At 51.3% G+C, this 16125-nt stretch overlaps 1 protein-coding gene across 1 annotated transcript in view; it reads left to right on the forward strand.

The window, feature by feature from the left end:
• The window catches only part of dnmt3bb.1 (DNA (cytosine-5-)-methyltransferase 3 beta, duplicate b.1), a 44426-nt gene that overhangs the window by 7826 nt on the left and 20475 nt on the right, over positions 1-16125 (forward strand). The window contains exon 2 of the mRNA XM_080469377.1: positions 13847-13955. Coding sequence (XP_080325503.1) covers positions 13847-13955 — 109 coding nt within the window. The remainder of the gene's footprint in view (positions 1-13846; positions 13956-16125) is intronic.

A 16125-nucleotide genomic window follows, 5' to 3' on the forward strand; every position in this document is an offset into this window, starting at 1 on the left:
ATTTCGTTTTGGAAGAGGCTGGATCTCTTCCCGGGCCTGAATTTATACCGTTATGATGTCTTCCGGGCTCCCCGCGGCGTTGGCCGTGGTTCAGCCAATCCACGCGGGGTTGGCTTGCGCGTCACCGGGCCGGTGACCCGGTGATGACGGGATTTTGGGTCCCCCTGCCGTCGAGCTGCAGTGCCGCAGCTAGAGGAGGGGGGACCCGGGGGCCCCCCAGGGGGGGGTCATGTGATCAATGGCGAATTTTCCAGGGTTGAGCACATGGTTTCTTTGTTCTCAAAGAAACGTGGCTCACCCCCCTCCTCGCCCCCCCCCCCTTCCTCATGAGGGTGAGTGAACAAAGGATTTTGGCTCCAACATCCCCCCTTTGTTCCGAAGAGTGGGATGCAGGTCACAGTCTTTGGAGCAAACCTGGGCCGAACAATCCATAGAATCTGTGAACGTCCCCATGTCCTGTGAAACATACTGTCCTTCTCTGTCCACCAGTTCACATGTGAGGTTATTTCCTGAGCAGGCTGGGCTAGTCTGGGCAGGCTAAGGCTAGTCTGGGCAGACTTACTATTTCTATTCTAACTATCTAAGCACACATACATTTCATTTCTTAAGGGTCGTCACCAGTGAACATGAAAGAGGTAGGAAAGGGACAGGAGAGTGAGAAATAGGAAGGGAACGGGTGGTTAGGAAAAGGGTTAGTAGGCCGTGCCTTCACCTCTTGGTTGGGTGAGGGCTGGCCTATTGTGTGTTTGTGGATGGGCCCACAAAACGTGGCGAGACCAGGGTCAGGGAATCCAGTCGGGCCTGTAGTTTCTGGATGTACTTGTACATCGCGTACGCCACTACGGCCGTGATGATCCAGCCACTGAGCAACATTCCGAGCGCTGCCATGCTGATGGGATGGTCTTGGTATGGGTGTCCACCTGCCCGCCTAGGGAAAGTGGCTGAGAGCCCTGTGGGCTTTAAATTGAATTTAATCAATTTGGTTCCCTCAGCCAGAAGCTGGCTTTGGAGGGTGGCATCAATTGTGAAATTGTGCCCGACGAATGCATCCATCATCTCAATCTCCACCTCGTGTCGGTCGGCATCGAGATGATGGAGGATTATGTCGTCAATGTGTACTGTAGCCCCTGGTGGGACATTGAGGAATGTTGTTTGATTGGGCGGGGTGAGCTTGGTGGCTATATCATGGCGGTCGTAGGACATGGTCGCTTCAGAATGAGGTGTGTTGACGAGCCATCGACTACCTGCTCTCTCTACTCTGGTCTCGGTTCCTTCATCTTTGATGGACAAACTACCTTGACATTTCTGCTCCGGGGCGTCTGCCCTCAGCCCACATAGATAGTTGGTGACATCTCTAATGAAAGGGTTGCTGGGACAGATCCAGTGAATGTCTTTGGTGTTTGTGCACATGCTGAGATTGGGGACCAGGTAGAGTGAGGGGTTGTCGTCGTGGTAGGCGAGTGTGGGTGGCGTTCGGAGGTGTACGTGTGTGTTACCCTCCCAGAATCCCACATTCAATACGGTTTTTAAACGGTACCCATTCTGCTTTTCAATGATTGGTAGGTTTAGGATAAATCCTAACTCTAGGTTCTGTGGGTTCACAGAGATCGGAATAGCACTGCCGAGACTATATGCCAGATGTACCTGTGAAGGTTGTACAACAGTGGTGGTAGTGGTCTTGAGAATCTGTTCAACCAGTGTTAGTGGAACTAAGTACGTGGGGATCTTCCCGGTACTGAGGCTACTCACGGAGGAACTGACTTCTCTAAGGAGATCTTGCATAAGATCCCTGACTATTCGCACATACGTTATGTCCTCACTGACGATACTTGACAAGGTTGTTAAGGCATGCAAGGTGTTATTGATTAAAGCAGAATGCAAGTTTACAGTGAGTATGGTTCCCTGAACCGTTTTGGTCAAGCCTTGTAACTGTTCACTCTGTATTAGGAGTCTCTGTTGGATTTCCGGCATTTCTTCTTCGAGTTCCCCGACATGTCTCTGAAGGGCCTTCAGGCTGACCGAGTTGGCTGCGGAGAGGCCAATCGAGAACAGCGAGCCGATGCCTGCTGCTGCGGAGAGCAGTGCACCGAGGAACCGCTTGGGTCGCTTACCGTCGCTGAGGTCTTTCTCAGTGACCATGAATTTGTCCAACTGTTCAAGCATGTGAACCGTTGCCTGTTTCGCATGCTCGATGGTGTCGGTGGTCTGGATTCCGCTTAGCCTTCCCTCAGTCAGCTGGGGGGGCTTGCGGATGTGGTTGCGGTATACATCCCAGGGGTCTAGGCGCACGTAGAACCTCTGGGTGTATAAGCCGCACCGGGTGATGAGAAGTCCAGGCGACCCCTGAAGGATGATGCCCGTTGGGGGGCCTGGTTCAACTATCACCATGGATGAGGTGACTCGGAGGCTGAGCAGGATGCCAAAAATCCAAGGGAGATCCATCCTGGAACAGATGAAGCGGAGAGATGTGATCACTATTGGGGAGTGGATGGTGGTAGCAGGGTTAGTGCATGCAGGGTGTTATTTGCATGCAAGTTGCCAGGCCCTACTAGTGAGCTTGTTATTGGTCTTGGCCGAGAAGTTCTCCCCCCTCGCTTGGAGGGGTTTCAACCTCTCGGCCCGGGAGACTGAATGGCTTGAATGGTTTGATCTGATTTGCATGGACCCATTTGTATACCGGGGGTTGTCTTGGCTTTGGGATCCTGATCCGGTAAGCCACCGGTGACAGTAACCCCACGTATTCAACCCTGGTACGGCACCACTGACCTTTGCGAAGTGCCAGTTTGGCGCCTGCCGCCAGGAGCTGGTTCAAGACGTGTCTTATCTCGGCTAAATGCTCCTCAAAGGTGCAGCTTCTCATGAGGATGTCATCCACATAGATGAGGTTGCCTCGGGCGGCGGCGTCACTCATCGCTTTGTGGAGGAAGATGTTGAACTCAGATGGTGAGTTTGAGTAGCCGAATGGGCACCGGTTCCAGGTGTACTGGCGGTTGCCAAAGGAAAAAGCAAGTTTGTACTGGTCAGATGGATCCACTTTCATGGTCCAAAATCCATTTGCCACGTCGACTGTGGAAAAGAAACGAGCACCTTTTACTTTGGCCAGCTCCTGATCCAGGTGGATCATGGGCCAGCGAGAAAGAGGAACCTGTTTGTTCAGCGGGCGATAGTCGATGGTAAGCCGCCATTTACCAGTGGGTTTTAATACTGGCCAGATTGGCGAGTTGTACGTCGAGTTGCACTCTCGGATAATGTTCTTCTCTCGCAGTTTGTCAAGGATCTCCTGGATGGATTCATAGGCAGCCAGCGGGATTCTGTACTGGCGTACGAAGGATGGTGGCGCCATTGGGTCGGTAGGAATGCGCACTAGGTGAAGGTCTGTAACCCCACAATCATGTGCATCCCTAGCAAAGATCGCTTGAAATTCGCGGAAAACATTTCTGAGTGCTTCTCGTTGTTCCCGTGTCGTGAGAGCATCTGCTTTTTCAAGTTGCTGCTCAATCTCTGACTCAAAACCAGAGTACGGTTCCTCCGGTGCAGACCCTGGCTGCCCACCGGGGTTCTCAGCACTTTCTGGTTGAGTCGCCAGCGCGTACACTATCATGTCACCTTCGGTGCTGAGGGTTGAACCACAGATTGCCTCCTGTGCGAGGGCTTCGTGACGAGCAATGGTGATCATGCGGGTGGGGAACGTGTACAACACCTTGTCGAGTGTCTCGTCCCTGATGAGGGATGGAGGTAGGTCGCCAATGACGGGCACCCTGAGCTCGAAGTCGTGAAATGAGCTGTCGACCAAGACGCCTAGTGGTTTTCCCGCATTCACCTGAACCGGATTGTGGGTCAGGTTCTGGACTAGCAGGTAGGCTGAGCGGTTGGTTAGCTCTAGAAGGGGTGTGCCACAAATTGTCAGGCAAAGGTCAGAAAAGCACGGTAAGGGTTGAAAGAATGCTTGTGGGCCAAGCATCCTCTGCCCCTTGAGCAGTGCGAGACGGATTGGGAACCCGGCTGTCCGTGCTGGAATTGTGGCTTCCAACTCACTAGCAGCGTGACACGCCTGCGGGATCGTCTGACCGGATGCCATTTGCTCCGGCTCGGTCGTCAGATGCTGCGTGTCCGCGCTCGCCAGTGACCACAAAACCTGGTTCACGGCGTCCAGCTGGACTCCAAGCCTGACAAGGAGATCCGCTCCTATGTGACAAGGAGGGCGGAGCTGCGGGACGACACTCATATAGTGCATGGCTTTCTTCTGCCCTATCTGCACGGAGAGGGCACATACACCAGTTGCTTTGATTAGTGTCTGCGGCGACCCTGCAGCAAGCAGGCGATGGCTGTGCTGCACTTGGACAAGGAGTGCGTTGTGTTGGCACAGATCCTTTAGAAGATCGGCATCAATGGCAGATTTCTCTGACCACAGAGCCAAGAGTGTCTCTGGGACCAAGGTCCCATTCAGGTGTACCCCCCCCACGATGTGGGGATTGTATAGTGGAGATCCATCGTTCGCCAGTGCGCATAGGAATGATGGATGCTCTCTCAGAGACTGATAGCTCCTAGACTGCCGCGACTGCTGGCCGTCAGGGAGCATGACAAGAGGGGTGTTTGAGCCAGATTCTTTGGAAGGCGTACACATGGGATTAGAACTTCTGGACTCGATGGCAGCGTTCATGCTGTCAGAAGAGGGAGGGTCCATGTCTGGACCGATTCGAGTCGGGTTGCGTACTTGGGCCCAAAGGTACCCGCGACGGCAATCGATCAGTGGGGCTAATCGGTTAAGGAGATCTTGGCCAATGAGTAATGGTTCTGTGTCCAGCGTGGTGACATAGATGGGATGCACCAAAGACATCTCTTGGAAAGTGACATCCACCCAGACGCGTTGGGTGATGGGTGAAGTGTCCTGAGTGAAGCTTCTGATGTTAATGCTGCAAGCTTCGACCTGCAGTGGCTTTCCAAGAGACAGCAGAGCTCTCGCAAGCTCGGCGAAGGTGGCTGAACACATTAGGCTTATTTCGGACCCGGAATCTAACAGCGCGAGGGCGTTTACACATCCTCCCACCACCACGGATGTGTAGATGCGGTTGGCGTTCTCTCGGTGCACGAGATTGCCTAAGAAAGTCAGGAACGGCAAATCGGTGGACTGGGAAGCTGTCGTTCTTGAACGTTCTCCCGCCTCACCTGTTTCTCCCCCCCACCCGACAAGGTAAACCTTGTTTGTGGTGGGTCGGGGCCGCCGCTCTAGTCAGGAGGGAGGGGGCCTACGTCCCCGTCCCCTTGAGGGGGGGTGGCGCCCCCTTTGGTTGGACAGGTCCAAGTTCTGTACAGCCTCTTTGATGCAGGTTTGAACCCACTGCTGTAGCTCAGTCTTTAACTGGTCAGCTCTGTAGCGACCGTGGTCCCTTTCCGAACCTTTCATTTTCCACTTTGAATTCGGGTCGGGCCCTTTCTTCGGTTGGAAGTTTTGTTCTGACCTGGCCCATTTTCCACCCTTTTGATTCTGTTGTCCCCCCTTTTGATTTGGTTGTGCGCCTTTCTGCTCAGACGGAGAGGGTGTACCAGACCCTCCTCCAGCATTCGTTCTGGGTGTCGGCAACTCATCGCCCTCAAGCCTCAAATCCGTGTTTTCCCTTGGCTCCATTTCCAGGACCCTCTGGTCAATGTCAGGCTTCTTACCCGGGCATTGACGCAATTCCCACACCATCTGCGCGTGCTGGCGCAGTTCCTTCATGGTGGGTTTGGCGGTCCTGCGAAATAGAGCCACATCGAACCTCCCACTGTCGTGGAGGTTGTTGACAAACAGAGACTTGAAGGCGTGATCTTCCTCCAACCCCGGTGCATTGCGGCCTTGGAAGTAGGCCACTCGTAGGCGCCTGTAATACTCCTTTGGAGGTTCAGACTTCCGTTGGGTGATCGCGAATGCACCAAACGTTGCCGAAGCAGGGTCATTGTACAATGAATACTCTTCCCGGAGAGCCTGGCAGAGGGTGGAGTACCGGTCTCGGGTGTCTGGCGGCAGGGATTCCATGAAAACATGGACTGTTCTGGACGTTGTTTTCCAGAGAAGCTTTAGCTTCTCCCGCATGGAAGGACGTGCGATGTCGAGGAGGCAGCGTTCAACCTCACGGAGGTAGTCCTCGATACTCGCGTCCTTGTTGCTCGGGTCAAAGCGTTCGATGTCCTTTGCGAGGGATTCGAGCTGGCGGGTCCGGACATCCCACCCCCTCACGGGACTGGGGCCGTCAGAGTCCTCTGACGACAGTTCCCCGTGGACTGCTGTCTGACGCGGGTCGGGGCCGCTAGGGCCATACAAGGGAGGTCTACTGGGGTGTAGAGGCACCCTCCTGGACCCCTGCTCCCGACTGCTAGCGTCGCGTGGGGGCTGCAGATGGGAAGGAGTGGCGGAGTCGTCGAAGCGCACCGTGCTGCGGCTGCGCGTGGGCTGAAAAGAATCACCATCTAAGCTATATGAGGCGTCATACCTCTGCGTTGTGGCGCATGAGGAGTCGATAGTGCCAGACCTCTCTGGCGAAGCCAGATTACGACGACCCCAATTAGGGTCACGTTGCGCACCTAGGGTGGCAGTGTAAAGCTGGTGTCGGAGACTTTCTTCCCTCTCCATGCCCATCGCGATTAGCGACTGAGCTTCTTCTAGGTTTTCCTTTAACTCCTGGATCTGAGGCTCACTCTCTAGTGTGCACTCATCGACCTTCGTCTCCTTATGAGGAGGCAGAGCCCGTTGCTTCTCGGGCTCTGAAGGCTGATCCTCGTCCTTGGAGGCGTCCAGCTCCTGTCGGAGGCGAGCGTTGTCCTTGGATAGCCTCTGGTTGTCCAGACGCAGCCGATCCGTACGCTCCTCCGCCTCCTTTGACTGTAGCTCTGCTCTACGCTGGTAGAGCAGGCTGATCTGGCCCAGGACGTCCGGCACTGTACGTGCCGGCTTGTCCCCTGGGTTGTTGACAAAACTTACCAGCTCTCGGATCTTTTCTTCGCAAATCTCAACGCTGTAGCGTTCGAGATTTGCTTTCTCCTCCAAGGAGAGACGGACGAGGTGGGACACCACGTCTCGTATGGCCGGCTCAGTTAGCACCGGCGGAGCCTCGGCTCCCTGTGCCCGGGAACTCTTACCCTCCATTGAGTGGTTGAGATTTACGCCCGAAGTCAACAACGTTAGCTGTGGTTAACGGCAAATTAGCTTTGCTACTGCACAGGTAACGGCTGTACCTGTGTCTTACAAACCTCTCGGTTTCGTTAATTGCTCGAGCTGCACCCTATCCAAGTTAGTCAGATGCGTCTAACACCTTGGCGAGCAATATTGTTAGTGTCTATTAATCGTAGTCAGAAATCTTAACACAGCGTGTTAATCATGCGTAGAATGCAGGGAAAGCAAGGCACTAACCACTTCACAACTGATTTCACACCACAAGTGACTTTGTTCGACAGTGCTGAAAAAGTGTATCTTGAAAACCAATTCTGGGAGAATAAAGTTAACGGCTACACCTTAAGTGAACGATTCAGGATTATTTTGTGCAGTTATTCGTAACAATGCTGGTTTACAACAGCCTCACACGGGGCACCATTATGTTGGGGTCAGCGTGTGATCAGAATATGCAAATTACCCTAGTGGTAGGCTACCGGAAGGTTCTACCCTGTCAGAGGTAATTTACATATAAACGAATCGCCAAACAGAGGTAAATTGTTATTTACGGGTTGACAATTACTGATCACTAGCGGTAGGCCACCAAAGTAATGGATTACTGGAGTAATAGATTACTAAGGTAATGTACCAAGTGTAAGTTATGCAAAGCTATAAAGGTTGATTGGAGTAAATAGTCAGTTATCGGCCAACAGCTTTGAGCTAAAAAGGGTCGCCTGACGGGAGGAACCTCCACGGGGTCCAATCGCGAAGGCGGTCCACCAGTGGCACGACCGGTCAACAGGCGTGACGGGTCACTCCTTTGTTGACAACTGCGGGTCAGTGGCGTGACCTACCGAAGCGCCTGTGGACCCACAGGAGGCGACTCGCTGGAGTAACCGGGGAAAAGCTCAAGCTGCGAAGGCGTCACAAATGGCTATTGACCTATCAATGAACAACGGTACTTGATTACGAGTGATGATTAAATTACGGAGAGCAACCTATGATTCAAGTTATCAATGAAACAAACCTGCGATTTGTAAGTCAATAACTGAGGGGAGGCTGAATTACTTCGGTGGAGTGGACCACCGAAGGTGATCTGCAAGTAATTTAGAATGGATTGTTAATCAAACAAGTTTGGTTATTTATCTAATAACAATCGGGAGTAATCAAGGAGGAGTTGGAATTAATTAAGTAAAGTCGGGGTTTACTAATTAAATACAATGAGTTATTTGAATGAGCTAAACCATTGAAATTGAATTAAATGCAGTTAGGATTATTAATTGGATAAACTTGCGCTTTATGAATTAATAATACTGGATAATTGGATGCTGAGATGCACGAAAACCACTTAAAAATGATTAAAAGCACTCTTGAGTATTAATTGAATAAATTGACTAATTTATTAATTAATAAAGCATACAAATTATCTATCTGCAACAAAAATAAATGAACAATAGCTTAGAGACAATTCAAGTTGTGATTAGGTTAACTGGGTAACAGATCAATCAATAATAGTGCGGGTAATTAACCACAGAAAATGCGATGAAACACTTAAAATTATTTAAAAGCAATGCGGGTTATTCCCGTGGAAAACCTGCATTCATTCGCCAACGCCTCCTAGGTGTGTTAAATTACCCAAAGCGTTAAAATCATTGAAATTGATTTAAACCATTCAAACTATTAATCAATTGAATATTACCGTTACTTAATCAAAGTCGGGGCACCAGCTGAAGTTAGGGTCTTAAACGAAACATCAGTCTTAAAAAAGAAAGTTCAATTAAAATGTTTAAATTATTATTTCTGATTGAAATGATAATCGCAATTTAACTGAAGCAGGAAAGGAAGGCTGTAAATCCGAGCACTGACTGTTACAACCAGCAGTTGTCGCTGAAAAGCACACAAAAACCACCAAGAATCGTTCAATTCAACTATTAAGTGTTTATTAACAAACGTCTATTCCTAAATCATCAATCTATGAATCACATCTAATCAATAAACATCAAGCAAGATCTCATAAAACAACACAATACAAAACAAAGCCAGCTAATAAAGTGTGTGTGTGTGTGTGTGAGTGTGTGTGTGTGTGTGTGTGTGTGTGTTCGAGTGTGGGGGAGCGATGTGTGTGAGTGGGTGTGTGTGTGTTCGAGTGTGGGGAGCGATGTGTGTGTGTGTGTGTGCGGGTTTGTGGAGCGAAAGGGGCGTGACTTGGTGAGAGGGTAATGACCACGAACGTCCACCAGAGGGAGGTAGACGTCGGCGGTCCGGTGTAATCACCCGATCTGGCCACTAGGTGCGCGTCGGCGCGCGGGGCAGTTGTGATGACTTAATGCAACCACCAGATGGCGGTACGAGCGGTTGCAATTACCCACGCGACTACCAGAGGGCGCCAAACGGCTCGGCGACCCGGCGAGGAAATCGATGTGATTACCCACCCGGTCACCAGAGGCGCTCGGCGTGCTCTGCCTGGGATAGCGTGACGTCACTGAGCTCCGCACGGGCCGTAGCCGTCGGGAGCGCGCCGGATTCCTTGTGGCCGAGAAATCCGAGCCGCAGTGAACTACACACGGTCCCAGGGACGCACTGAAAGGAGGCGCTTGGAGGCAGCGGCGGCCGTACCGTGCGCTGGTTAGTGAACAGGGAAACAGAGGAGAAGAGGAGAGAGAGAGAGGAGAGAGGAGGGGGTGTCTGACTGTGTACACTGACGCGACCGCCTCAGCTTACACGTACAGAGTCCAAAAACGGCTGTTCAGGCAGATATGGACTCTGGGAGCAGAAGCGTGAGCTGAGGATGAGGAGGCTCGCGCGTGCGTGCGATGATTCGCGTGGATGGCCGTCCACGCGTAGACACAAAAGTACTCAGAAACAGGGATCGGCGTCCCAAAGTTACAAGTACCAACAATAAACACACAGCAATAATAATATCACGTTATTCTAATTCCTGCCCAGACTCTAAGCCTTACTTGGTTGGACGAGGGGGAAACGTGCTTCCGTGGCCAGGTGAAATCCGTCGATTTGTGGCCGCGGGCGGTTCTCTGGCGTCCCAGAAAATAGAGACCTGACGTGGACTACGGAGGGGAAACCCGTAGTGTGATCCGAGGGGCGATCAGCAGCTTCTTGCGATGAGGGGGGGAGTGAAGAAGCGATGCTCAGGTCGGTCTGCAGACGAGCGTGCGGTTGCAGCGCGCGCTCGGGGTCCGGATGATGCAAACAAAAAAAAGGGAAGAAAAAAAGAAGGGGAAACCAAAAATAAAGGGAATTCCCGCTTTTCTTGAGCTCGTCCAGCGAGGTGAAGAAAATTCAGGCCCGGTCCAGGTGCGTTAACACGAGGCGCTTTGTCTCCTTACGAAAAGGTGCGTCTGGGTTGACGCGATTTCGTTTTGGAAGAGGCTGGATCTCTTCCCGGGCCTGAATTTATACCGTTATGATGTCTTCCGGGCTCCCCGCGGCGTTGGCCGTGGTTCAGCCAATCCACGCGGGGTTGGCTTGCGCGTCACCGGGCCGGTGACCCGGTGATGACGGGATTTTGGGTCCCCCTGCCGTCGAGCTGCAGTGCCGCAGCTAGAGGAGGGGGGACCCGGGGGCCCCCCAGGGGGGGGTCATGTGATCAATGGCGAATTTTCCAGGGTTGAGCACATGGTTTCTTTGTTCTCAAAGAAACGTGGCTCACCCCCCTCCTCGCCCCCCCCCCCCTTCCTCATGAGGGTGAGTGAACAAAGGATTTTGGCTCCAACACCCGTTCCAGATGTTTTAACCCAAGTTACAAGCATCTTGTAAAACTGATGAGATTCTGGTTGGAATCTGGACGTCTGGGTGTTTGTCTGCAGGTGTTGAAGCTCAAACCAGCCGCTGAACATCTGATAAGAGTGAAAGATCCTGCCGTCCTCCACCGCTCAGACACTGGAACAGGCGACGTAGAAACCACATCAACTGTAGGGCTGCATCCCAGCGGCAAGGGGCCGTAAAGTACATGACAGATGAGGAATGCAGCTCCCAGAGAGAGACCCTGAGGAGCTGATCCCCCCCCCCACCCTCCTTCACCACACACACACACACACACACACACACACACACACACACACACACACACACACACACACACACACACACACACACACACACACACTCCGGGGAGTGAACAATCCCCTCTTGCAATGCGCTCCCTAATCTCCAGCCACCAGACACGACTTTGATGTGAAGACCCCCCACCCCCCCCACCCTCCTTTCACTCCCTCCGCGTCCCCCTTTTCCGGGGCCCCTCGCTCGACCCCTCGCTCGGCCCTCCATCCTCCCCCGCCCCCTCTCATTCATTCTCACTTCCCTTTTCTCCGCTTCTGGAAGCTGAAGTGCGCCGGCGCAGTCGTTAACGCGCCGGCTGGCGATCAGGAACGTTGTTCCTCGATAACGTTCAGAAAACGAGACGTGGATTTTACTTGCAGGAACTCGATAAACTGCCACTTCAGGCCGCTCGGTGGTCGTCGGTGTTTCCAAGGTGAAATTTGTCTTAATATTTGTATTAAGTAAAACAAGCAATCAGTTATAAAGCAGTCCTGCTCTCACACTGTGGTACAGCGCCCTCTAGTGGCAGATGGAGTCGGATTGAATCACAACCAGACTGCAGGGAACCGGAGTTGACGGAGTCGGCTCCTTACTTCACGTTCAGGCCCGTTTACACCGCCATGATTCAATTCAACTTTATTTATATAGCACCGCAGACACCACCGTCATTGTTGACCTGTAATTGTTGTGTTTTCGTCGTGTTTTGGCCCCAGGGCCACTGAAAACACAACTTTTTGAAAACTCTCGGGCTCCGTCTCCATGTAAATGGCGGAAACGCTGGTCCTCACGGTTGTAGTAACTACCGTAGTTTCCGGACTATAAGTCATATTTGTTTTCCATAGTTTGCAGGTCCTGCGACTCATAGTTGGGTGTGACTTCGATGCCTCAGACTGCTAATGCTAACGACTTGGTTCAGGAGTACTAAAGTACTCGGTGGTAACAGTTTAGTGAAAAAGTAACTGTTAATGAGAGACACCAGCTTCTTTCATGTAGAGCAAAAAGTAACCTCAGTAACTGTGCTATTGATTGGTGCCAAAAGTAATCCTTTTACAGTAACTAGTTACTTTATCACACACTCAGCAGCATATCTGTGAGACTGGAAGTTTATAAAGCAGATCGCAGTAACGTCAAAGTGAAGGAAGTAAAAATAAGACGGGAACTGTAGTCGCGCCGCGGCTGTGACAAGAATCCAGTTAGGACTATTTTGGTGGGACGTGATGTGGTTTTCTCTCTCTCTCTCTCTCTCTCTCTCTCTCTCTCTCTCTCTCTCTCTCTCTCTCTCTCTCTCTCTCTCTCTCTCGTCCTTCCCACAGGGAAAAACCTGGTCAGGGGAAACACAAACAGGGAGTAATTATGTGCTGAAGCAGGCTTGAACTGGACGACCCGGCAGCCGCCAGTCGGACCTGCGAGGACTGTGGACGTCTGTGGGTCTGTGTGGAACCGGGCCGTGTGAAGGGTGTGGAACCGGGCCGTGTGAAGGGTGTGGAACCAGATCATGTGACGGGTGTGGAACCGGATCATGTGACGGGTGTGGAACCGGATCATGTGACGGGTGCGGAACCGGTCCGTGTGACGGGTGTGGAACCGGATCATGTGACGGGTGTGGAACCGGTCCGTGTGACGGGTGTGGAACCGGATCGTGTGACGGGTGTGGAACCGGGCCGTGTGCCGGTTCAGGACACGTCTTCATTCATACGCGGCTTCAGACGCTGAACACACAACTTCACACTCACTTGTTTCTCTATGAAGTTTAAACGGTGGATTCAGCTCTGAGACTCGGCATCAACACCCCCAAAAACTAAAACAACCAAAACCAGGGGTCAGAAAACATTTCTTAAGAGAAACACACACGCCGAGGCCCCGCCCACACGCCGAGGCCCCGCCCACACGCCGAGGTCCCGCCCACACGCAGAGGCCCCACCCACACGCAGAGGCCCCACCCACACGCCGCCGCCGTTTCATTTGACCACGGTTTCTGTCGGATCGTCCACATGACGCAGCGTCTTAGGAGCCTGAAAATGTTTTGTTTCTTTTGAAAACGTTCAAGAGTGGAGGAATTAGAAAACGCGGCCTCGGTGTCATAATCCCGCCTCTCCCCGTGACATCACTTAACGACAACATGGCGGACTACCTGCTGCAGCTACAGAAGCTGCTGATGCTCGTTGCTTTAATAAGGAGATTTGTTAGATTTTATGGATTTGTCAGTTTCTTCTTCTCCGTTTCTGGTGTATTTCTGTGGCGGCGTTACAGCGCCCCCTATAGCCTGCAGTATATACTACATTGTTTTGTGTCGTTTTCATGGTGTCGCATGGATGCAGATGTTTCCTGTTTGGACGGGAAACTTTTGAAGAACAACGGGGAGAATAAAGATGGTTTTGTTAAAAACAAACTCCCAGAATGCAACAGCTTTGACATTTCACTGTGTGTTGAACCAGAAGGTTTCATTAAAATAGTTTTTAAAGGTCTGTCATGGCGGTATTCTACCAGTCCGGCCCACTGGAGATGAGGAAAACTCAAAACGTTGCTACTGTGCATGCACCCCACGCCGCACCAACACTCATATCAGATCACTTTATTTCATCAGACCGATACTGATTCAAGAACCCAGGTCTGGATTCAAGAACTCAGCTCTGGATTTATTTCAGGGGCCTTGTGTTTCGGTTCCAGGTTTGAAAAGGAGTCCGGAACAACGTCAGACCAGTCGACCGCCACAGCGATGCCTTCTAACAAGTATTCTGCTGCCATCATGGAGGAGAACAACAACATGACGGCCACCGTGAGTGGAACACGAACACACACACACACACACACACACACACACACACACACACACACACACACACACACACACACACACACACACACACACACACACACACACACACACACACACACACACACACACACACACACACACACACACAAACACACACACACTACCTCCCCCTCTGAACCAGCTGTGCTTTTCCAAGACTTTGTGTATCGATGCCAAGACAGATGTCTGGACAGGAGGGGCCAGCGTGCCACAGGAGGATGTGAGGGTGAACGAATGAATGAATGAATGAGAGGATGAATGAGAGGACGAATGAATGAATGAGAAGGTGAATGGATGCAAGTGAGGGTGAGTGAATGAGACGAGGGTGAATGTAAGAGAGACATGCAGGTTGGAGGCAGTAGAGCCGAGCGTCTCTCTGCTTCCCTGAAACTGTAAACATGTGGAACATAAACTGAAGCTCCAGTCGTCCGTTATCACTTCTTCCTCTTTCTCTCTCTCTCTCTCTCTCTCTCTCGTATATCACTCCATCTGAACGGGACACTTCCTTCCTTCCATCCACCACCTGCCTTTTTTTTTTTCTTTCCTGTCTCCTCTTTCTCTTCCCCTGGTCGGGTGTGTTCTCACCCTCCTCTCCTCCTCCTCCTCTTCGTCACAACGTTCATCCCTTCTTCCAGTCGGCCGTCAGGTCTCAGTGGGAAACCCGACTTAAAAAGATGGAACTCAGCAGATATGAGTCACCGGCTGTAATTACCTGCGTGTGTGTGTGTGTGTGTGTGTGTGTGTGTGTGTGTGTGTGTGTGTGTGTGTGTGTGTGTGTGTGTGTGTGTGTGTGTGTGTGTGTGTGTGTGTGTGTCATTGATTGATGTAAGTGGAAGGAATCAGGACAGACCGCCAAAATAAAAAAAAAAGAAAGATAACATTCCTGAGCGTCTGCCTGCGTAAACTATATGAGCTCACGTTGTTGTTGAGACTTGCAGCGCGGAGAAGGAAAACCATCTCGGTCTCAACCAGGGTGGTAAAAAACGTTTTGTTAAGAGAGGTTAACACCCTGTGAACTTTGACCCCCGACTCCCTCAGGTGGCCGTTTCCTGCGCGCGCGTGTGTGTGTGTGTGTGTGTGTGTGTGTGTGTGTGTGTGTGTGTGTGTGTGTGTGTGTGTGTGTGTGTGTGTGTGTGTGTGTGTGTGTGTGTGTGTGTGTGTGTGTGTGTGTGTGTGTGGACGACCTGCGAACACACTCCATTCACTCCACGTTTACCTCCGTGAACGTGGAGCAAAAGTATTTGTATATTTATGCCGACGTCACAATACTTGATACCTCAACTCACTTCACTTTTATTTCTGGAGCTTCAAATACAACAGCGTCACTTCAAGATGCTTTTACAGGGAAAAACCAACAATTCAACTTGTGAAGAGCCGCTGGTTGTAGTTTCTCTGCAACATGCAATACTTGCATTGTTTATGAAGTTTTACTTCGTTTGAGAAGCAGTGACTAGGAATTTCTTCGACTGGCTCCCTGCTGCTTTTCTTCAAGATACTTTCGACTTTACTCTTTTGACTTGTAATCTCTCTCTGAAGCGCGATCCCATATTGTGTGCAACTGACGGGCACTCCATATATAAGGTGTGAGAACGTGTGTAATCTGATTACTTTTTTCAAGTTACAATTAAAGTAAGGGATTACTTTTGCCAAAACAGTAATTAGATTCCCGCAAGCACGCTGCGTTACTAAACCGTGATTTTGTCTCATAACAATGACATCTCGGCTGCGCGACGTCAGTGTGAACAACAGACGTCGGTGTGAACACCTGACGTCAGTGTGAACAACAGACGTCAGTGTGAACAACAGACGTCGGTGTGAACAACAGTCGGCACTGTGAACAACAGACGTCAGTGTGAAACACAGTCGGCACTGTGAACAACAGTCGGCACTGTGAACAACAGACGTCAGTGTGAACAACAGTCGTCGGTGTGAACAACAATCGTCGGTGTGAACAACAGACGTCGGTGTGAACAACAGACGTCAGTGTGAACAACAGTCGTCGTGTGTGAACAACAGTCGGCAGTGTGAACAACAGTCGTCGGTGTGAACAACAGTCGTCGGTGTGAACAACAGTCGGCAGTGTGAACAACAGTCGTCGGTGTGAACAACAGTCGTCGGCATCAATAAGAGA

Source organism: Lipophrys pholis, assembly GCF_963383615.2.
Source record: "Lipophrys pholis genome assembly, chromosome: 8".
NCBI lineage: Eukaryota > Metazoa > Chordata > Actinopteri > Blenniiformes > Blenniidae > Lipophrys > Lipophrys pholis.